A 24327-nucleotide genomic window follows, 5' to 3' on the forward strand; every position below is an offset into this window, starting at 1 on the left:
TAGTATAAGTAAAGCTCAAGATGGGTATAAAACTTTAGTCTCGTATCTATTCCACATTGCTTATCGTGAGGTATAAGTCACGTAATAATATAACATTTAGTATATGAGTAGCACGTAGTTTAACAAACAAAATTGTCATGGATAAATAATAACCATACTGGCAGTTAATATTCCTTTGGTTGAAGATTGTTTTTGCTTTGTATTTTATGATATCACATAACTGTGGCAATTCTCCAAAACAAGCCTCCTTTGTAGTTACTAAGGACTACCATAATAGTTAAATTGTTATAGTTATCTTTCCCATAATAATGTCTTATGGAAAAGATCTTTACAGAGTCGAAGTTAACCACAATTACGAGTGAAGAGATGTTAACACTACCGCCCCCTCGTTACGGACAGTCTTCTGAGGTGGTATTAATGCACCAAACGTGTAAAAGCAAGTTCCTGGAATCGAGGGTCTGTCTCTGGGCAACCAATTCACAGAAATGAGGCGGTACAGGTCTGGTTTTCACATTTAAGGATTGGAGTAACAGCCCCGCGAATGGTTAAACCATCGTATAGATTTGTAATATTTTTTTATTTTTAACTAAAAATTTACATTTTTGATAGAACCATTGAGAACAATGTGGCACTACCATTACTGTGTTGTAGTATGAAATGCAACCTACAGAAACACTATCAATCGTAATATTCACAAATGAAATATAAGATATCCAAGCAGTTCCTGTCATTCCAGCGGTAGTGCCCCGCCTCCCAGAGCTCCAAGCAGTGTTCTCCCACAACCAGATTTAACCAGCTGTCAGGCTGTCCAACAATCCAGTCTGTGTACGTTAAGGGTTGTCCTGTGCTCATCCATGTCCATGTTTCGGTCAGGGGGTAGTTCATTCCTGACGTCCAGAACTGAGGCTTCTGACCTGAAATGGACATTATAATTACGCTCAAACATATGTGAAGGATTTCCTCATACTCATCCATGTCTACGTGCTGGCCAGCGCGAGGTTCATCTCTGACATCCAGAACTGGGAATTTAGCCTTGGAACAGACATTACAATTATGAACAAACCTATGTAAAAGATCTCCCTTTGCCCACCCATGCCCAAGTACTGGCCAGCACGAGGTTCATCCCTAACACCCAGAATTGTGGCTTGATGCCATAAATAAGACATATCAGTTAGGTATCCTTTTAAATGTATTAAAATTAATGTTGAATATCTGATGCAAAGTAACATCTAACCTACAATCTCCTGTCAAAAGTGAAGACCTAATTGCAGTCTAAGGAAAGAACTGCCCTTATTTGATTTAAAAACAATTTGTCATCCAGATTTAAAAGAATGGAGAGAAAAAGAATTCAAAAGAAATCAAAAATCATAAATTTTGGTAAGTATATTGAACAAATAGATGTAAATCAATTGTTAACGAGGTAAATCCTTCAAAACAGCAAAGATTAAAGTGCTATTTAAGGCGTAGCACAGTTACAAACTATTGTCTGTATAATGAATTCATTTTATTACGTTCGCTTACAGATAACATTTTGTTAAAAGAATTATTGTGATTTTATTAAAATAAACATAGCGTAAATAACATAGTATTTATTTATCAAAATAAATATACCAAAATATAGTGAGGTGTTCTCCTTTTATTAGCAAAAATAAAATAGTTATAGCGAAAGGTATTTTATTCTTACTTAGAAGCTTTACCTAATAGAAAGATGGAGTAAAATTTCGCATTATTGTAGTGTTATCCCAACTTCATTAAATCATTTTATTTGTGTATTGTTCTAAATATATATGTATAAGGTTTGCTTATGAACATGAATTGTTTGGAAGAGTAAAGAGAAATTAGAATGGAGTTCTATAATAACGTTATTTGTTTAAGAGCTAGCCTTTCATTACAAATATGTACTTATTAGGTTTTGTTCTTAATTTATAAATTTATGTCAAGAAGATGAAAAGAAAACCCTACTGGATTTTGACCTAAAAGGACCTTTGAGTTTGCTTCCTAATGAATTTTCAGGATACGAAAAATTTGGGGAGGAACCACCCCCTGTCGAGATTCCATGGGAAATGATAGTGAGCCAAACCCGTGTCATATTATGGAGGAAGTTTTAATGCTAGTACTGTTTATATTTTTTCAGATAAATTGGGAGGGGGGAGCTCCCTCATGTTTAGGTTTATAACAGCCTCAGCTCCACCTACTTCTAAATTAAAACTCTGAAATATACGCGACCTACTCACCCCCCCCCCCCCCCCTTTTCCACAATAACTGGACTATTGCTGCTAATGCTTTGCCAATCCTGAATTTCTATGAGATATCCCAAATACAAATTAGATATCAGTTTCTACTGTAGCCAATGTGGTTCATCGGTAAGATGCGAAAAGGAGAAGTGAACCCTCCTGATTTATTTCGATTAGTTAACCAACAGAAAAATATAATAATTTCAGTAACCGTAATTATTTTTGTATGTGTCTTTTTATGACCTTTATTTTTCTCAACCTGTGACTACGGAGTATACAATGTAGATTTGTGCAACTTGTACTGTTCGAAACTGAATGGATGCTTTAAGTAATCACATTTCAAAGTGTAGTCTCTAAGAAAATTCAATTATTGATAACTGCTACTGATTTTACGATTCCTACAAGGAAGACATTTCGAGTATCCATCGGTCGCCTGTAGTATTAAACAAAAGTTTTAAGACATGATCTCCTGTATTGACTGGAACGATTAGTCAACATTACGTGATATCAAAGACTTCTTCAATTATTCACTGACTTTTTTACGGTACCGCACTTTCCTACTAATCCATCAAATCTTTAAATAATGCAAAAACCCTTAACCTTAAATATATTTAAAGTGATATTTTTTTAAACAAGTTATTGTATGAGTTAAATACTTCTCTTTGCAAAGAATTATAATTTTTTTTTATTAAAGATGGTATTTTTATTCAATAAATTGTAAATTTTAATTTATTCAATTCAAATTTTAAAACTCTTCTGTAACATATTGTTATCTTAGTTTTTATATTTTTGTACATTGATTAATTTTCTTACATGTAGTATGTTATACTTGACATTTGTAACATAGCTCTGCCTTGGATCAAATAAATAAACAACAGCATTTTTATTTATGTACAGTGAATTATCTCTCAACTTTTCTAAAAATAAAATAATTTTATAATTTTTTTATAAGACATGCAACTGAATAAGTCGTGAACCCAGTTAAACGTGATTAAATTGACGTATTAAATACCTGATGAAGGAGAAATAAAACCTATTTAGAATATCCCATCCGTATTTTTTATAACACTTTTATGAGATACGACTTCTTTACTAACAAGAGGGAAAGATTATAATTAATTAAAATAAACATTAAGTCACATACGTTCTTGCTCCACCGGGACGAGAAACCGGATCTCTCACTTGCCGGGTTAGTGCGCTAACATAACATGACAGAGCCCCTTTTACAATTCAATAATCATTTTGGCGTTTCTGTCGAATATTTGTTGTAACTAAACTAGCATATGATCTGAAGACCAAATACGTGTTAAACGATTTTTCTACATTCATTAATTTGCGTAAATGGTATTAACCTAATTTTTAAATGATATTAACCTTACCTGACTTGTTAATCTTCGATTTGACTATCTCGTTCTCCTCGAAATTCGAGATGGTGGCAAGCCTGCCGCCGTGCTTCATACAATGTACCATAGCACCATACCAGTTTGCCTATTGCAAAATATGTTAAACATTATTTACACAATAAAAACGAATACCTGAATTTTAAGTGTAGTGTGAAATAAAATTAGATATTTCTGGACAAAATGTAAAGAAATTAACTATATAAATTGTACAAAAACACTGTAATTTAGGTACAAATCATGAAATCATACAATAAGCTTAGGCCACACAAAGGTATTGTGTTTCAAGAACGCTATCTCAAAAAAGATTCACTTATCCAACTGCTACTGACAACTGACTTCTAGTCAGTATGTTTTTTATTCGTTATTTGGCTAACTCTTACTAGCAAAATTCTTTAATATATTCCATTTACCCCATTTTAAAGTCCTATATCTGTGTATACAATGTGGTTGCCGTTTGGTTGATGATATATTTTATGTTAATGATGTTTTTTTATTTAGATTTAATTTTAAATTTGCTTTTAATTCGTTTATGTTACTATTTATTTTTGTGTTTGTCTTACCAATGTGTTTTATTTACTTTAGACCGTCTTCTACTAGTGAATATTATGTAGCGGTTCTTAACTAAGAACGAATATAGTGATAAATAAGAGAACGATATTGGGTCCTTAATATAATAAAGAATCATGCTTATGATATAAATTATTTATTCCAATCAATATTCCAGTTTTCAACCACGAAAGATAAATTTATTTAAGTGAGTACAAATAAAACAGTATATATAATTTATTTGTATTCTTTTACAACTGTACGATTTGAGACATGCAGACCGACAATAGAGAGTAATATTGTTAACCTGTTGCACAGTGGTAGAACTTTGAGATGGTTTCAAAGTAGGGTGTTATTTTTGTTTAATGTAAGTTTTAGTCTCACTGCTTAGATGATGTTTTACCAAGGTGACCAGGTTACCTTTGGATGATGCGGGGGTGGTATTAGTTATTAGAAGGGAGACTTCAACATACTAAAATATAACTGAATCAGAACAACCATGGTTCTCACTTTACGTAAATCCTACGGAATTTTCAGTACTCTCATTTTTCACTGAAACATTCATTGATAGCAATTTTTAAGACAAAGCCATTGACAAAAATAGCAAAAATTTAAATTTTTTAATACTTATTTTAAGTACAATATTAAGTTTATTTTTACAAGAAAAGGCTATCTAATATTTAGACTTATACTGCACGTCCTCATGCACCAGGATATGAGGATCTTCTGATAAAGAATAAGTAATAAAATTGGTACATTACAATATTGATATTATTGATAAAATGTCCGACGTTGAAAGCCAGGGTCAAAACCTTCTACGGTCAGACCTAAATTCCAACCCCTTATATCCTTATGTTACCAGCTCTGCCGTCTTTTGTTTAATATGTAAAGTAGTGATCCTATGTGAAAAAGTATTTGTTTTAATGTGTAGGAACAAAATGTGTGTAAACAAAATGTTATCACGATTTAGGTAACAGTTACAATTGGGCTGACGATTTTTATTGTAACAATGTAAAGATTTAGACAGGAAATATCTTTTATAAAGATTTTCTTACAATAGAGGTATTGAATCTCTTTTTAGAGTACTAAGCACAAAATTCTACAGATAATTAAGTTGGTGGAGTAAGCTATAAAATTAATATTTAGTTTTTTTATGCCGAAAATTGGGAAAACACATTTTAAACCTATTACAAATACCATTTGTAAAATATCTGAGGGTTCACTAATAGTAAGTACTAAAAAATCCAAAACACCATTTATTGGAGTTTACTAGTCACCCGGCGGAATGGATGACTTTGTATTCAAATTGGAAGCCCATTTAACTGTCCTAACCAACTCTAAACAGGATTTAATCCTAATGGGCGAATTCACCATCGGTATGTTGAAGGTAAATCATGGATGTAAAATACGATTGATCTATTTTTCAAGGTTATTTACATATCGATGTAAGTCCATAAATTAATTTCATTATTTTTAAAATTCTAAATAGTTATCTCCAAGAAAATAAATATTTTTTTTAGAGTTACATAATTATTTTTAGAAAACGTATCTAAAAATTATAAGCAAATAAAAAAAAAACTGTTTTGGACATTGTAAACATTAAAAATATTGCACAAAAAAAGTTTGAAGTTACAAGTGGAGGATGATCCTGAGGTTACGAACGAGTTTGATAATTTTTTTACATTGCATTTGAACAAAGTCCATCCATGCCCATCTCCTCGGCAAGTTAATCTTACGTGAAGTTCAATAACCTCATTGGTACTGACTCCAGTAGTTGAGCACGATCTTATGAAAATCATCCAGCAGCTGTCAGGCAAAAACTCAAATCACTCTAATTTGACATCTGCATGGGTTATTAAAAATTGTCAAACCAAATTGTAAACAAATATATCAACTAGTCAATCTGTCTTTTAAAGAGGGACATTTTCCCTCTTTCCTGAAAATAAAAAAGTCAGTCTTTTTTTAGAAAGATAGTTGGTTTTCTATAAATAAGTAATAAATACATAATTTATACACTTTCTTGGTTAGCATCCAAATACCTAAAAATTATATATGGCTGGAATGCTTCAATTTCTGAATAAATGCAACTGTCTTTCTAAAAATAAATTTAGTTTCAAAAGGGGTAAGTTGGCAATAAACGCGTTGGTGAGTCTAGTCGACATAGTTGTAACGGGACTGGAAGGTCAAGATTCCATGTTATGTGTGTTTCTGGACTTGTCTATAGCATCTGGCTGTTTTGACCACTACAAGAAAGTTCGAATCATATTGCATTGGAGGCGGCCTCTTACAGTGCAGGTGAGGCATATATCAGCTAACTCAGCTCAGTTATATGCCAGCCAACACAAATTGTCCATATCTAAAATAAACTCGCTTGAACTGTGTGGTTCCTCAGGGATCAATTCTCAGTCAGATTTATTTTTTATCTATTTCAATGACGTAGAGTCATCAATGCTACAAGGAGTACTCGTAAAGTAAGCTGATAACACCAAATTTTGTTTCACGATCGAATCAAAAAGTTATCTTGAGTAGTAATCGTTTAACACCAACAACTGTTATCGAGATTGGTAGGCCTGGTCCTACTCTAATTGCTGTGTGGTATTTCGCTGCTTATTTAATTTTATATATTTAAATAATACGATCCGAGTGCGGAGTTTAAACGAGTTTACTTGAACTGTGCCCGCGGCCGTCCAGCGCCACTAAATACTCTGGAATACCGTAATTAGTAATGCCTGTCAGGATTGGCGTTATCAGTGAAGTGTCTATTCTTGGAGATATCGGAATGAATGGGTACTGTCCGCATCTGACTTGTTTGCGAGCTTAAGGAATGCACCTGCCATTGGCTGAGCCTGTCGACCAGCTGTCACTTCCCGCACTACTACCCGGCTTAAAACTATTAGTTATTTGCCTTGTCACATTATAACGCCAGGAAATTGGTGTATTTAAGTAATTTATTTATTTCCAACGGCAGCAGCCAATTTACAAAGACAAGCATAGATGGTAGAATACAGCGGAAAATAAAATTAATACAATCAGATGAAAAATCTACATAAAGTAACAAAATAGGTATACAAAAATTTTATAATAAATAATAAGTATCCAAAGATATAACAAGTTATAAATATCCAAAACATAACAAAAAATAAAAATAAAGATTAACAAACAACAATAATTACTCAAGTATGGAAACAGCTCAGAAAATTTATTTAAATAAATTGTACTTTACATAAAAAACAACTAAAGTATAGGTAGATATCAACAAACGTAGAATAATAAATAATTACGTAAAGGAAAAAACATTTTTATAAACGTTTTGTGCAACAGGAACAAGCAATCAACTAGCTAACGAAAGTATAAGATTGATAGGAGCGAACGTAAATAAATAGTGCTAATAAATGAAAGTATAATATATAAAATTTAACAAATATCAGTAGAAATTCAAAAAATACAACATATAATACAATGAACATGCACTTAACACAGCTTAAAGCTAACTAGGTCTAAATAATTCTATATAGGTCTTAGTATATATTAGGTCTTAGTAATTCTATATTTATGGTATAATGACATTTTTTACATGAGCTATAACATTGTTTACTCTTATCCTAAAACTGTAAAGTTATTTAAATTATAAATTATTATTAAACCCATAGCAACATGAAGTTGTTTTACTTATTATCTTGAAAAATTTTGGGACTTGAAACCATACGTATTGTAATAAAAAGTCCGTATATTTTAAAAAATATGACACAAAATACGTTTTGTTTTCTAACCTTAGTCGAGTGGACACGCGAGATCTGATTCAGAAGAACTCTGGTCGTCGTCATCAGGGTCGTCACTTTCACTGGAGTCCACGCCACCAAGTTCAATAACGAAGTGGTCAATGAGGTCTTCTATTAATCCATCCTTTATCCAGAAGTCCTGCTCTAGTTTTAGGGTGTGATTTGTAAAACCTTCCCAGTCTATTTTGGTAACAGAGTTCATAGCATGTGTTGTCACTTCCTCAAGTTTTGTTAAACATAAATCACCTTTGATATTGTGATTTTTAATTTCCCGTTTCATGGTAGCCCAGGCTAACTCAATAGGATTTAGCTCGCACATATAAGGTGGTAAACGGATTACTAAATGTCCATGTGCCTTTAGTAAAGAATCTACACGGAAAATCTTTTGTGGAGGATTGTGTTGCACTATTAAATCGTACAGTTCAAATTTTTTCATAGTCGTGGAACAAGATATATTATTTTTAATTAACCATTCAACCATGTCATTTTTAACTGCATATTTAGAAGGAGGTTTATTGTCCTGAAGGCAGTGATATGGTGCATTATCAAGGAAAACTACGCTGTTTTTTTGGAATATGTGGCAAAAGTTTTTCGTGAACCCATCGTTCAAAATTAACGCCATTCATTTGACCATGGTAATCACCGGTAGCTCTGCCAGCTTTGAAAATTAAATTGCAGTCATGAAGAAATCCATCTTTCGTGCCGGCACCAACCACTATTAGTCTATTAGATGAACTCGTGTTTGTCAAGACGCCAGGAACACCACGACCACTCCAACATTTTCCAAAAGTTAAATTGTTGTCCACCCACGTCTCGTCTAGGTACACAATAACTTTACCCTCGTGTCTACAATTTTGTATCTCTCGCAAATAACGAGCACGCCAGTTTACTATATCAGGCCGTTCTATTAAAACGTTCCTGATTTTTCCACATCTCTTCCACTTAAACCCCATGGTATGAAGTAAGCGTCGTAAAGTGTGTACTCCTCAAGAAAAGTTAATCTTTTCTTTAATTGCCGTTAATAATTTATGTAACGTTGGCACTTTCTTTTGTACAATGTAAAAATCATTAATGGTATCACGAATCACTCTCTGGTCAAATTCATCGATGTTAAATTTTTTTCCTCTGAATATGGTCTTTTTTCCCAGGAGTACTTAAGGCTGAATTACCGGCTTCGACACCTTCTTTCCTTATAGATGTTACACTTCGCACTGATATACCCGTGTAATTAGCTACTCGGATATTACTCTGCTTCAGTCTATGTTGGAGAGTACCCGTATTTGATTCTTCATCACACTTTTGAATAACTCACCTTATAACATCCCTTGCCTCACTGTGAATTGTCTGTCCCTTCTTTCGAACCGGAGCCATTTTGAAAAGCTAAAAACTCACAAATATACACTATATTAAATTAAACTTCCTTTCACCTAATGAATTTACACTATGTTATACATTAAAACGTAGTAATACAAATTTGAGGTCCACTGGTGAAATCACAACTCTCTACTACAAGGTATTCGCGGGCAAATGTGCGAAGGTGACTAGTAGCGCCGTTGCCGGGACAACGGTGACGTATTGTCTGTGGAGGGGAGTCCTCACCCTCGCCCCCCTCACCACGCGCGCGCACTCAAGTCAGATGCAGACAGTACCTGCAGACACGCAACGCTCAGTCGGCGCATGCGCACTAGAGTTTTCCAGCAGGCTGCCGCCGCACGAAATTCCCCTGCCGTACAGTTCGAGGACTTTAGCTGTGCGCGTGACCTGGAGTGTGCGGTGATAGGCGGGAGGGGTGGCGGGGTAGCATTATGCGCTGCGTCCCGAAAACATTTCCTTTGACTCATGGTTAAAACCCTCCTTTCAGGAATCGTATTGACCCAAATAACTCATCGCACTCGCTACAATCAGTCTGTTTTGTGACAGTGCTGAGTGTAGCTTGTGCTTCGCTTTTACCGATAATGTCTGTTGAGTTAAAGTCAAAAGTCAAAAGCCTATTCATAGTCAGGCTCGCGAAATTGTGAGTAATGTTTATACATTTATGAAGGAAGAGGCAGACCATCAAACTGTTAAAATTCCGTTGTCAAAGGCTCGCCAAAGAACTGCTGCAGCAACTGGAGTGTCAGAGCGAGTTGTGACTAAAATAAACAGTTAACTTAACAAGTTGAAGGTTAGTAACATGTGTGAGGCAAGTTTTACTAAACCGTCAACGACGTAGAATAGTTGACAACTTCCATGTTGAAGAACATCGAATACCGACTGCAAAACTTTTGAGGGAGGCGCTAAGGGACAAAATATATTTCCAGGGTTGTGAGAAAAGTTTTAGGTGGGTATTAAAGGACCTGGAATTTACTTGGAGAAGGACGGTAAACAATAGGAAATTATAATTGAAAAGCTGGAAATCCGAGAGAAGAGGATAACATACTTGAGAGCGTTGAAAAATTACAGGGAACAAGGACGCCCCATAATTTATTTAAACGAATCTTATATACTATCGTCTCATGTATCTAACCAAACTTGGTCAAATGGCTCAAATGAAGGGTTACACGTGCTGATTTCCAAGGGCGAGAGACTAATAATTATCCATGCGGATGGAGAGAAAGGGTTCTTGCCCAATGCTTTTACATGTTGGAAAGCAAGCAACCATAGTGGAGACTACCACGACAATGTGAATGGGGACATTTTTATGAAGTGGATAAAGGAAAAAGTGTTACCGAATTTAGAACCAAATTCAGTACTAGTATTCGATAACGCGCCCTACCATAACATACAAATGGATAAAGCTCCTACTTCAAAAAGTAGGAAGCAAGATATGAAGTTGTGGCTTTCAAAAAACGGAATACCATTCTGCGACGATATCCTTTTATCCTGAACTCTACAAACTTGTGCAGCTATATAAACAAAGGCATTTCCGGTACGCCTTGGACGAAACTGTTCAACTACAGGGTCATGACATCTTACGACTTCCGCTCTACCACCCAGACCTCAATCCCATTGAGTTAATTTGGGCCGAAGTCAACATCATGTGGTTATAAGAAATACATCTTTCACTACGTATCAAGCTAAAGCTCTATGCGAAGACAAGATATCAAGTATGGGCGCAGAAGAGTGGTCAGTAAAGTGCAAGCACGTAGAGAAAATCGAAAGGGACTATGCAGCCGCAGAACCCCAGATTGACAATATTATAGAATCCCTTATTATATCAGTTGGTTCGGATACAGACAGCAGTGACAGTGAGCCAGAAGAGGAGGACAACTTGAGTGGAATTGAAGAACTCCAATGAAAAAAACAATCATTGTAAGTAACATTTGTTATTAGAAAATTATATTCTAGCATTTGAAAAATTAATTAAAAATTATTGAAGTGATTATAAATTAAATAATAAGAGAATACCAAATAATAACAATAATAGGACTTATGATTGTTTTTCAGTTGTTATATTGTTGTTTAACGTGTTTTTGAAAATAACGTAAAGTCGTTAAGAGATTCTTGCGCCTTCATCTCAGCGGCTAGCACGTAAACGCAACCCGCCACACAGATAGCGTTCGTTTTTTGAAAGGGTAGTATTAGGGCTGCACGAGCACAGCTAAATTCCTCCAACTGTACCTGCAGCTAAGCGCGATAGCCTAGCCACCTGTCCGACTACGGCGCGGTTTCACTTGCGCCTGCATTTTATGGACGGCAACCTATCTACATATCTACAGTGCTGATTGCCAATGTTCCCTTTCAGGAGTACTTGGAAATCTGGTATTCCTTCCTGACTGTAATAATAGTGTTTTAATAGGTACATGTATTTTTTCGTTTTCTTCTGATTTCGTTTTACCATAAATTGACAATGGTGGTAACTCGTGCAAAGTTAGCTTGTGAAAATTTGGAAAGTGTATTAAATACTACAAACAATCTTGATGACATCTCTGCAAACTTTGTCTCCGAACTCTGCCTAAATTGGAAAAAATTTCAAGCTTATTGTCCGGATCCTAGACTGCAAGAATTGAAAACGGGTGTCTCCCAACTTATTAAAAAACTTGACGAAACTTCGAGCATTGTCTCACATCTCGAGTCTTTGGTTGAAACCGGCATATCAGACATTTTATCTATCGAAAATAAACTGTTGGAGGTGAAAGGTAATAGTCGAGCTGCAATGAACGACTCTTTACACGCCCAAGATGTCATCACTGAAGAAAGAGACTCTATTTTAAAAGATAATATGTTGTTGAAAAATAGTTTAAATTCATGTAAAGGTACTTTAAATCAAATTATAGGGAAAAATCATTCTCTCCAATCTCTAATTATGGAGAATAATGCCGCGGCTGATGCTTTCATTCAGAAATTAAATATTTCAGAAAAAAAGAGAATATAGATAAGAATAAGAAGGTAGTTAAGTTAAGAGCGCAGCTTAATAATGCTAATGACTCTGTATGGAAAGTTGGGCGTTGGCTGGATGACAAGATTCTGGATTCTTATTTTGATGCGTTTAATGACAGCAATAAGGCAAAAGCCTTGTTTTTAGGTCCCTTTGTAACACAAATTATTAACCATGGTAGCCCTGATGTTGTAAAGCAACAACTGAAAGATCTTTCTTTTTACTCATTTGACTTTGCATTTCTTTGTATAAATAATAATGGAGCGGAACTCAAGTCTGAAAATGGCACTCATTGGAGTTTACTTTTTATTGATATTAATGCTAAGTCTGGTCACTGTCTTGACTCTCTTTCAAACACAAATTTGGGCATTGCCAAAAAGATTTTTGTACATAAATTGAATTTTGAGGAAAACATGTTTTTTGTAACTAAATGTAGTCAACAGAGCAAAGATTTTGAATGTGGTATACATGTCCTTGTGAATACCAAGCTTGTATATGACGGATATTGTAGTGCTGTTAGGATAAGTAACACTTCTTTCAATGATTGGTGTGCCTCACCCAAGTGGTGTCAATGTAAATAGTAATAAGGGGACTTCCTCTGACATTCCTGTGGTAGGCCTGGAACGAAATGAGGCTGTAAACTGTAGCTCAGTTAAAGCATTAGTAATAGTAAATGTGACTCTGTAATAGGCAAAACAAAGGTTAAGGACAATTCTAGGACAAGGGTGGGTTCCAATCATAGCAAACAACTAAAGTCCAATAGAATACAAGCTCAAATAAAATCTAGTTTTGTCTACAAAAATCCGTAAGATGTATTATTAGGTTCTGGTGACCAGGAGGAAGTAAACTCTGGCGTAGTTGGTGTAATAAGAAATGTATCTGGTAAATGGAATGTTAAACGGAAGAGAAATACCATACATAATAAGTATAGAAAGTCCTCCAAAGGTAATGTTACCTCAGTTACACGAGGTGCTAAATATAGGCCTAGTTGTATTAATATGAAATCTTGCAGTAATGTTACTGAGGTAGTTGCTGGTAGGGCTGACTTGGGTGTCTGTTGTACTTCTGGAGAGGCCGGCTCTGATTCATACTCAAGTGGGTGTCTATCATCCGCGGGGGTGTTGGTGATTGGGGACTCTTTGTTCAGGTACGCGGGTGCCCCTTGTGCTGAGAATGGGGCAACCGTTGATGCCTGTCCCGGGGCAAAAATAGTACATATTAAGCAAAAGCTTTTGGGGTATGTGGCTTCCCAGTCAAAACTTATCTTCATTCATGCTGGGACAAATAATCTGGTAAATGGGTATAATGGGGGTACTGGATATAATGGTGGATGGGGAAAGAAGGCTGCTCTCCACAGCATGGCTGATCTGCTGAGTGTTGCTAAGTGTCAGTTCCCTGAATCTAGGATCATCTTGAGTGGAGTCCTGAAGCGAGGAGACATCAGCAACTCATCAATTTATCTTTTTAACGAGCAATTAGATCTCATGTGCAATAACTTCGGTGTGGTTTTTGTTGACGCTAATGACTCAATAAAAAGATATCACTTGGCTCGTGATTTTGGTCATCTTAACAGAGCGGGGAACCATCTTCTCGGCAACTTTATTTCCTCTCATATTCTGGAGGGAGTGGATGTAGTATCTTCGGCGGTTAGCTCTGTACCTCTTCCTCTAGCGCCTACTTCTTCGGAGACCACAGCCTTGGACAGTCATCCCTCTTTGAATGTTTTGTCCTCGGTGGCCAGCTCTGTACAACCACCTCTATCTTCCACCTTGTCGGGAAACGCCGTCATAGGCCGCCATCTCTCTGCAGATTAGCCCATGTAAACATTCGTTCAATTAACACGGGGTTCGGTGAGCTCTGCTCTGTGGTTGAGGATTTTAACTTTGATTTCCTGGGTATGTCAGAAACCTGGCTTACTCCTGATATGTCTTCGGATTGTTACAGTTTGAAGGGCTATTCATTTTGGCGTTTTGATAGGACGTGCGGCCCTGGCTTGCCTTCAAATGGCGGCGGTGTCGCCGTCTACTTCAGGTAAAGATTTGATATGAAGCGGATCTATCTTGATCATATTGATGGCCGGCTGGAATACATATGCGTGTTGGGAAAAGTTTAGGGATTACGCTTGTGTGTCTGTGTGGTCTACAAGCCTCCGTATATCCCTTACTCATGCTTTAAATCTCTGTTCCACGCCCTCTTCATTGACATGCTCTCTCAAGTTGATGAGGTGATTTTGATGGTCGACTTTAATGTTGATCTTCTTGGGAACAATAAGCCGGAGTTCAAGTATTTCAGGAATCTCTTGGCATCGATGAACCTTGCTCAGATCGTCAATGAGCCAACCCGCGAAACAGACAATAGCGCAGCCTTGATTTATCATATCATCGTTAGGAATTCCCTGAGCAACATGACTGTTGGTGTGGTTGACACGTCTAAGATCTTGGATGGTCGAGGCAAGCGTATCACTGACCACAAATTGGTTTTCTGTGACTGCCCTTGCAAGACTAAGGAAAGGATGAAGGAAAAGTTCATTTCCTACAGAGAACTGTCAAAAGTGGATCTGCAAATGTTTTCCTCAGAGCTTTCCTCCATAGAATGGCATGGGATTGAACTTTAGAGTGATGTTGACGATGCTGTGGATATGTTAACCGCGGGAATTACACAGGTATTTGATGCATGTGCTCCATTGGTAAAAAAGCGTGTGACCAAAAGGAAGGCGCCCTGGCAAAATTCAGAAATAATGCTTCTGACATGCACAAAAAACCAATTAAAAAAGATTTAATTTGTCGTAATGATGCACGTGCGAAAGCGGCATACTGTATCGCACGCAATAAACTAAATTACGCCGTTAGAAAGGCGAAAAAAAAGATTATTTTGCGGCAAAGTTAAAGTGCAGTGACTCAAAATCTTTCTGGGCAACCTTGCGCGCAGGAGATCTAAAGGTGGGCACTGCTGGCGGTTCTGTATCGGTTAATATTTCCCCGGATGAAATTAACCGCTACTTTGCTGGCTTGGGCGGCGATAACAGTGTGAATCCGGAAAGGCTCGGTTTCTATAAGCACGCTACTTGCGAAAAGGTACAAGATAAATTTCAGTTTCGGCAGGTGAGCGATAGTGAGGTAAAAAACATTATCAACAGTCTCTCCACAGCGACTTTTGGCATTGACGGACTTTCAATCATCATTGTCAGAGCAGTTAGTCCTTTCTGTATCGGGGCTATCACCCATATCATTAATCTCTCTCTCCTCTGGCCGATTCCCCTCTGGATGGAAAAAAAGCCTGGTCATCCCTCTTCCCAAAAATAGTAATCCTACTAGTGCGTCCGAGCTTAGGCCCATTTCCATTTTACCAGTTCTGTCTAAGGTATTGGAAAGAATTGTGACAAATCAGTTGGTTTCCTTCCTGGAGTGCAGCGGTGTTTTGCCCGATAGTCAGTCTGGTTTCAAGAAGGGTTTCAGTACGACATCTGCTCTACTAAGTTTGACAAGCCAACTGTTTTCCGCCAGGGATAAGAATTTATATAGTAGTTTAGCTGCTCTTGATTTCTCAGATGCATTCGATTCAGTGAATTTTGATATGATTTTGGCTAAGCTGCATTACTACGGCTTTGATCAGGTTTCAACAATGTGGTTTCGCTCTTATCTGATCGACAGAACCCAGGTAACCAGGGTGAATGATCGTCTTTCAGGGATTGCTCTCAAGGAGTCAGGGGTTCCTCAGAGTAGCTGCTTAGGTCCTATTATGTTTCTATTGTATACTGCGGATCTTAATCTTGAGTTATCATTCTGTTCCCTTTACTCCTCCGCTGATGACACTCAGCTTGTGTTGTCATATCCTCCATTACAGTCTTCCTTGGCAATGCAGCAGATTAATGCTGATTTGTCGAGGGTCAGGCTCTGGGCTGACGATCACGGGCTTCAGTTGAATCCAAGAAAGTATTCACTTGTTAATTTTTACCCCTCTTCAAATACAGTCTTTCTTGGTAATGGACCCTCGGGAGATTCCTTGGGAGGTGTTCCTTTGCAGGTTTCGGACACAGTAAAAATCCTTGGCGTTACTTTTGACAAGCAGTTAACCTTCTTGAACCATGTTCAAAATATCAATCGTGGTGTAAAGAATAGGTTAAGAGTGTTGTTTAGGTTTAAGGGGTTGCTTCAGGAGGAATTAAAACTAAAGATTGTGAAAGCTGTGGTTTTCCCAGTTATTGTTTATGCTCTTCCTGTATTTGGGGGAAGATTGACACTTGAGGGTGCGGTCCTGATTAATAGGTTACAGAACTCTGCTGTAAGATTTGTGTACGGCCTGAGAAAATTTGATCACGTTAGCCAGTATCGCCGTACAGCAAGGATCCTCCCGATAAAGTACATTTTCAAACTTCAGGTGGCTTGACTTGTTCACAAGGTGTTGCTGACGGGAAAACCCTCTTACCTCAGGGGGATGCTACAGACCCGGGCTGAGATTAGGGACTGTAACACTCGGCAGGACGCCATGCTGGAGGTGCCCAGGGTCAGGCTGGAGATGGGGAAGAATGGATTTCGATACTTTGGCCCTCAGATATACAACAGTGTCCCTCACAGTCTAAAGGCTTATGGATATTCCTCGTTTAGGGACAATCTCAGACTGGCTTTGGAGGAAGAGTGTTTCACCCCTAAATAGCTGGTTAATGTATTAGAGGTTAGATTAGTTTAATTTTGTATTTCTCGGATGATGATATAGATTTGTATGTGCCTTGATTAAAAATATATGACGAGTTATTTTGAAAAACAACAATGTAATGTTGAAAATCGCTTCAAATAAAGACGTTATTATTATTATTATTAACTGTGTCCAGAAATTCAACAACCTCTACCACAAAAGGAAATCCTTAAAATCAAATGTCCTACCTTTCGTCCTGCGATCAGGACACCCAAATGACAGACGGACGTCTTTTGTGACGACATTATTTTTGGAAGAAGTTGGTTGCTCTAAATTACTCGGAATATTGTCTGATCAGTTTTTTATTTAGAATGCTCACATCGTCCATATCTGCTCTAAAGTAGGATTTTTCAGTTGTATAGCTAAATAATGCCCTACTAAGTTTCTGATGACTGCGTATTATAGATTGATTTACCCCCACATTAACTACGGTGTAGTTTTGTAGGGACACAAAGGGCCAGTTATCCTAAGCTTTCCAAAGCAAGAGGTTCAGATAATTGCACAATTAAAGATCAGCAAGGAGGCCTAAATGTTGTTAATAATGACTCTAATTAGTCTATAAATTGTATAGATAGCATTATCATATATCTTAAATGTGCTACGACTACCAGTCAATAAGAAACAGGAGGCAGTCACTTATCAGACTAGGAGACTCAGGGCATGGGTTACTATCACTTATCTTTACTCGGAGGGGTTAGCTTTATTATTAAATGGCCAGATAAAATACAACGTTCCACAACGCCTAAGGCAACTAAAATCTAAAGGCTTATGGATATTCCTCGTTTAGGGACAATCTCAGACTGGGCTTTGGAGGAAGAGTGTTTCACCCCCTAAATAGCTGGTTAATGTATTAGAGGTTAGATTAGTTTAATTTTGTATTTCTCGGATGATGATATAGATTTGTATGTGCCTTGATTAAAAATATATGACGAGTTATTTTGAAAAACAACAATGTAATGTTGAAAATCGCTTCAAATAAAGACGTTATTATTATTATTATTAACTGTGTCCAGAAATTCAACAACCTCTACCACAAAAGGAAATCCTTAAAATCAAAATGTCCTACCTTTCGTCCTGCGATCAGGACACCCAAATGACAGACGGACGTCTTTTGTGACGACATTATTTTGGAAGAAGTTGGTTGCTCTAAATTACTCGGAATATTGTCTGATCAGTTTTTTATTTAGAATGCTCACATCGTCCATATCTGCTCTAAAGTAGGATTTTTCAGTTGTATAGCTAAATAATGCCCTACTAAGTTTCTGATGACTGCGTATTATAGATTGATTTACCCCCACATTAACTACGGTGTAGTTTTGTAGGGACACAAAGGGCCAGTTATCCTAAGCTTTCCAAAGCAAGAGGTTCAGATAATTGCACAATTAAAGATCAGCAAGGAAGCCTAAATGTTGTTAATAATGACTCTAATTAGTCTATAAATTGTATAGATAGCATTATCATATATCTTAAATGTGCTATGACTACCAGTCAATAAGAAACAGGAGGCAGTCACTTATCAGACTAGGAGACTCAGGGCATGGGTTACTATCACTTATCTTTACTCGGAGGGGTTAGCTTTATTATTAAATGGCCAGATACAATACAACGTTCCACAACGCCTAAGGCAACTAAATCTTGTTTGAAATGGTTTTTAGTGTTTCAAGCATTTTAAAATGCTGACCGGTTATGGCATATGCCTAGGTATGACATTTTACAACTTACACTGACAACCCAGGAAGTTAGGAAATTAGTATGAATGAAAAAGTATTAAAAATAAAAATGTTCGTCAGGGGCTTCAATTTAGCGTGACTATTTGAAATGTTGATAATAATAAAATAAAATATTTGATGCTGATTGATTTATTTTGATTTGAGAACTACGGTTTAGAGAAAGGGGATGATTTTATTTTATTTTTGTTGTTTTTACCTTAACGGTTTCCACTTCGTAACGCTTTTTTGCTCCTGGGAATGGTGGCCAACTTCCCGCAAGGTCTGAAAAAGATTTTCTGAATTATGTAAAGTTATTTTAAACAATCAAATACAGGACTAATGGGAATAAAATTTCACTGTACAATTGTTTACATACATACATACATACATTTTTTCCTTATTTATAACAAAATAATAAACTAAGTAAAAAATCCATTACATTTCAATTTATAAACCCAAAAAAAACCAAATTATCTAAGTGTATAAATACCAATCGGGAGGGGAAAAAAATATGAATATATTACATTTCTAAAATGTTTATGATTTTATATATATATATATATATATATATATATAATTTTTATTATTATTAAAATGCTTCTTTATTTTATTAATACCTTAATTATAATAAATCACAAAAAGTAATAATTTAACTGAAAAATTATATGCTACAATAATGAAGTTGTGGAGTCTTTGTTAGTAATATTTGATGTAAATAAAAACTAAAAATTCTTATTGCACACGTGAGTTTCATTTTATTTACAACTTCCTATCAAAATAAATGTCGAAGAAGATCGCAACAAATGTTTTATTTAATAACTAAACAATAACTATTCAAAATTTTTTAAAAATTATTCCAAAATAATTCCTGCTTCTAGAAGTAAAAGGGAAATAGACGAAGAATAGGAATGATAATAAAGAGAGTACTTTGTTTGATACCAACAAAGACTGTGAGAGATCAAATTTAATTTTTAATTGTAAACGGAACAGTTTAAGGACATTTACTCTTGGTTAGTTGACAAAAGAAATAACGTATCTTATTTAATTTGCAATAGTATTCTTCAATAAAACACAATAAGTTTTATCTTTGTAAACACGTAATAACTTACAACCTATGATACATAATTATTATTTTTAAATGGAAAACTAGCTTGAGTCACAACGAATCATGAGTGGACGAATTTAAATGTAACTGAAATATTGTAAATTTAAATATTTTTAAAAAATATTTAAAAAATACACCCTTTCTTTGAAACTTACTTAATATTGAGTGTCAGAACATTTTATACTTTTAATATTTAATCCAATTTTATTTATAAGCTATATCTGATCAATGAGAAATTGTGTTGTATAAAATCAAATATTTTATTGAATTTTTTCTGTTTTTACCCGGTAATGTGTGATGTAAGGTATTTTACGCAGTTTATGAGTTAAACTATTATGCATTAATTGGTGTGTTTTTCTTTATTAACACTTTGAATGTGGCTCTATACAGAGTAATTATGTGTACTTCCTGGCTGATTATGTGCCGTAAGGCGTATGTTGCTTTCAACGTGTTAAAGTAGTGTACAATACAGTTTAAATAAGTTTAGTTTTACATTGTAACAGTTCCACTGCGGTTCTATACTAAGTGATCATGTGTATTGTCTTTATGATTATGTGCCGTAAGGCGTATGTTGCTTTCAACGTGTTAAAGTAGTGTACAATACAGTTTAAATAAGTTTAGTTTTACATTGTAACAGTTCCACTGCGGTTCTATACTAAGTGATCATGTGTATTGTCTTTATGATTATGTGCTTTAAGGCGTATGTTGCTGTCAACGTGTTAAAGTAGTGTACAATACAGTTTAAATAAGTTTAGTTTTACATTGTAACAGTTCCACTGCGGTTCTATACTAAGTGATCATGTGTATTGTCTTTATGATTATGTGCCGTAAGGCGTATGTTGCTTTCAACGTGTTAAAGTAGTGTACAATACAGTTTAAATAAGTTTAGTTTTACATTGTAACAGTTCCACTGCGGTTCTATACTAAGTGATCATGTGTATTGTCTTTATGATTATGTGCTGTAAGGCGTATGTTGCTGTCAACGTGTTAAAGTAGTGTACAATAACTGTCGTTTGTTTGTGTTAACACTTTGATTGCGGATTTATACTGAGTTGTCATGTGTACTTTCTATCTGCATATGTGCAGTAAGGCGTCTGTCGCAGGCAACGTGTAAAAAGTAGTGCTCAAAAAGTTTCGTTTATCATGGTTAACAGTTCCACTGCGGTCCTATGCTAAGTGATCATGAGTATTGTCTTTATGATTATGTGCTGTAAGGCGTATGTTGCTTTCAACGTGTTAAAGTAGTGTACAATACAGTTTAAATAAGTTTAGTTTTACATTGTAACAGTTCCACTGCGGTTCTACACTAAGTGATCATGCGTATTGTCTTTATGATTATGTGCTGTAAGGCGTATGTTGCTGTCAACGTGTTAAAGTAGTGTACAATACAGTTTAAATAAGTTTAGTTTTACATTGTAACAGTTCCACTGCGGTTCTATACTAAGTGATCATGTGTATTGTCTTTATGATTATGTGCTGTAAGGTGTATGTTGCTGTCAACGTGTTAAAGTAGTGTACAATAACTGTCGTTTGTTTGTGTTAACACTTTGATTGCGGATTTATACTGAGTTGTCATGTGTACTTTCTATCTGCATATGTGCAGTAAGGCGTCCGTCGCAGGCAACGTGTAAAAGTAGTGCTCAAAAAGTTTCGTTTATCATGGTTAACAGTTCCACTGCGGTCCTATGCTAAGTGATCATGAGTATTGTCTTTATGATTATGTGCTGTAAGGTGTATGTTGCTGTCAACGTGTTAAAGTACTGTACATTAACTGTCGTTTGTTTGTATTAACACTTTGAATGCGGATCTATACTGAGTTGTCATGTGTACTTTCTATCTGCATATGTGCAGTAAGGCGTCCGTCGCAGGCAACGTGTAAAAGTAGTGCTCAAAAAGTTTCGTTTATCATGGTTAACAGTTCCACTGCGGTCCTATGCTAAGTGATCATGTGTATTGTCTTTATGATTATGTGCTGTAATGCGTATGTTGCTGTCAACGTGTTAAAGTAGTGTACAATACAGTTTAAATAAGTTTAGTTTTACATTGTAACAGTTCCACTGCGGTTCTATACTAAGTGATCATGTGTATTGTCTTTTATGATTATGTGCTGTAAGGTGTATGTTGCTGTCAACGTGTTAAAGTAGTGTACAATAACTGTCGTTTGTTTGTGTTAACACTTTGATTGCGGATTTATACTGAGTTGTCATGTGTACTTTCTATCTGCATATGTGCAGTAAGGCGTCCGTCGCAGGCAACGTGTAAAAGTAGTGCTCAAAAAGTTTCGTTTATCATGGTTAACAGTTCCACTGCGGTCCTATGCTAAGTGATCATGAGTATTTTCTTTATGATTATGTGCTGTAAGGCGTCATTTGCAGTCAACGTGGGAAACTACTGTACGATAACTGACGCCTGTCTGTGTTAACATTTTTACATTTTCATAGAACATATTGAGTGATCATGTTTCTCTAAACTGATTACCCATCTTAAGACATCTGTCGCAGTCAATGTGTTAAAAATGATATAATTATCATCCTCACAGGAATGTGTAAATATGTATTTTACTTTGTCCGTATGTAGTTTATCAGAGCATGGTATACAGATGTGCCTTTCAGCAACGTCGTAGTATTGTGGGCATGGAAAACCTTTATTTTTTATATATAAAAGAAAACTTCACATTCTTATACACCATATCTATTATAGTATTTTGAATTACTATTTTAATTCAACAGACTCTACTTGACGTGTTTTAATCTAATAAACGTTACCGTCAATAATAGAAGAAAAGCTTACATTGTTGATTACATGCAGTGAGTGGGTCACCATAGAAGCCTTCCTTGCAGGTGCAGTAAGGGATGTGGTTGCGGACCCGGCAACTGGTGTTGTTACCGTTGCAGATGTTATAGCAGGGATCTTCACACTTCTGTTTTATACATGCCCTATCCAAGGGGCAGTCAGCATTTTCTAAGCACTTGGTTTGCACTGTAAGGGAATAAAATAAATATCGTGGCTTTATTATTTGTCTTTCGAAATATCCTAGTATTCCTATTTTGGTTAGGTATGTAAAAATAACAATATTTGTTACATACAAAAATATGTTAATCTTCCAATATTTGTCTATATACAAAACTACCAGCGTTAAAATATAACAAAAGAATTATAAAATTATTGACTGAGGCTGGGGTCCACACAGTTTTCCAGCAAAATTCCTACCTATTTTTATTTTAAATTGTATTGAAAATATTGTTTTATACATATATATATATATATATATATATATATATATATATATATATATATATATATATATATACATATATAAGTTGTTAATGTGAAAAATATAAACTACTTTTAGTAGTCGTAAAATTTATTATTCTTCAAGAATCTAAGATGTTATGGAATAGCCCAGAACGACAAACGGCACGTGCTGGACTGGCCCCAATCCTCTGCGCTCGTGACTGTGGGAGTGCGAAGCAAATACTTGGCCTTATAACCGCTATCCTTATTTTGAAATATTATAATATAGTATTAAATTTGTTGATTACTTACAAATCTGTCCGGGAGAGCATGAGCAGAAGGGCACGTGTTTGTGCACCCTGCAGGAGGAGTTTTGAGCACAGGGCCCAGGACAGGGGTCCACACACTTCATGTCTATACACGTCAGAACATCAGGGCAGTCGTTCTGTGTCAAGCATTGTGGCATGGCTGCAATCAGAGCATACAATTTGATTTTGTCACATCTTGGCATGCACGGTAAATCGTCCAAAAACATAATTGCTTTAGAGACTGAGCTTTGATCAATCAGGTCAATGATAAACGGTTAACTTTCTATATATTGTTTACAGTTTTGTGACACGCCTAGTTTTAGAATTACATCCGTCTTATGGCCTTATAGGAGTATTTTAAAATTTGTTTTTTATACAAATGTAGACTCTAATTAAATGAATATCTCATAAAATCTAAAAGGCAATTAGTGTTAAACGATGTTTATTTGGGAGATTACTGTGACAAAACAACCCCCACCCCCCCCCCCCCCCACCCCCCCCCCCCCCCACCCCCCCCCCCCCCCACCCCCCCCCCCCCCCACCCCCCCCCCCCCCCACCCCCCCCCCCCCCAAGCTGATTGAGTTACATACATTAACGGGGAAACGACGAGTTTCAGTATTTTGTATTTATATGAATTAAATATCAGCTGTCGCAGTTTGATATTCACGAATATATTATTACACTAAAGGTAGCCTGAAGCTGAAAACAAGTGTATATAAAATAAAAACCTCTAAGAACAATTAACGTTTGCTTCTTTAGGTATTAATGACAAATAGTATTCTCAAATTTATTTTACCTGTAGCAGCAAAAGGTCACTTGAAAATGCTCCTATCAAATTATTTAGGGACCTGTAAAATATATTAATAAATGAATTTGAGATTTGTATATGTACTCGAATTTGTTTCACAATGAAGTTGTAGGAATTGCATATTCTCAGTACCTGAAGTAAACAAAAAAAG

General features: G+C 35.9%; 2 protein-coding genes across 2 annotated transcripts in view; one reads left to right on the forward strand and one right to left on the reverse strand.

Annotated features, from left to right (window-relative positions):
* Window positions 1–24327, forward strand: part of LOC124362934 (perlucin-like) — a 275641-nt gene that overhangs the window by 152448 nt on the left and 98866 nt on the right. The window lies entirely within an intron of this gene.
* Window positions 559–23585, reverse strand: LOC124362933 (C-type lectin domain family 18 member B-like). Its single transcript, XM_046817829.1, has 5 exons — window positions 23372–23585; window positions 22616–22804; window positions 18938–19002; window positions 3614–3722; window positions 559–914 (listed from the first exon to the last, which is right to left on the reverse strand). The coding sequence occupies exons 1-5, from the start codon at window positions 23568–23570 to the stop codon at window positions 679–681; spliced, it is 798 nt and encodes a 265-aa protein (XP_046673785.1). The 5' UTR covers window positions 23571–23585; the 3' UTR covers window positions 559–678.

The sequence above is a fragment of the Homalodisca vitripennis genome, chromosome 5 (assembly GCF_021130785.1).
Source record: "Homalodisca vitripennis isolate AUS2020 chromosome 5, UT_GWSS_2.1, whole genome shotgun sequence".
In the NCBI taxonomy this organism is placed as follows: Eukaryota; Metazoa; Arthropoda; class Insecta; order Hemiptera; family Cicadellidae; genus Homalodisca; species Homalodisca vitripennis.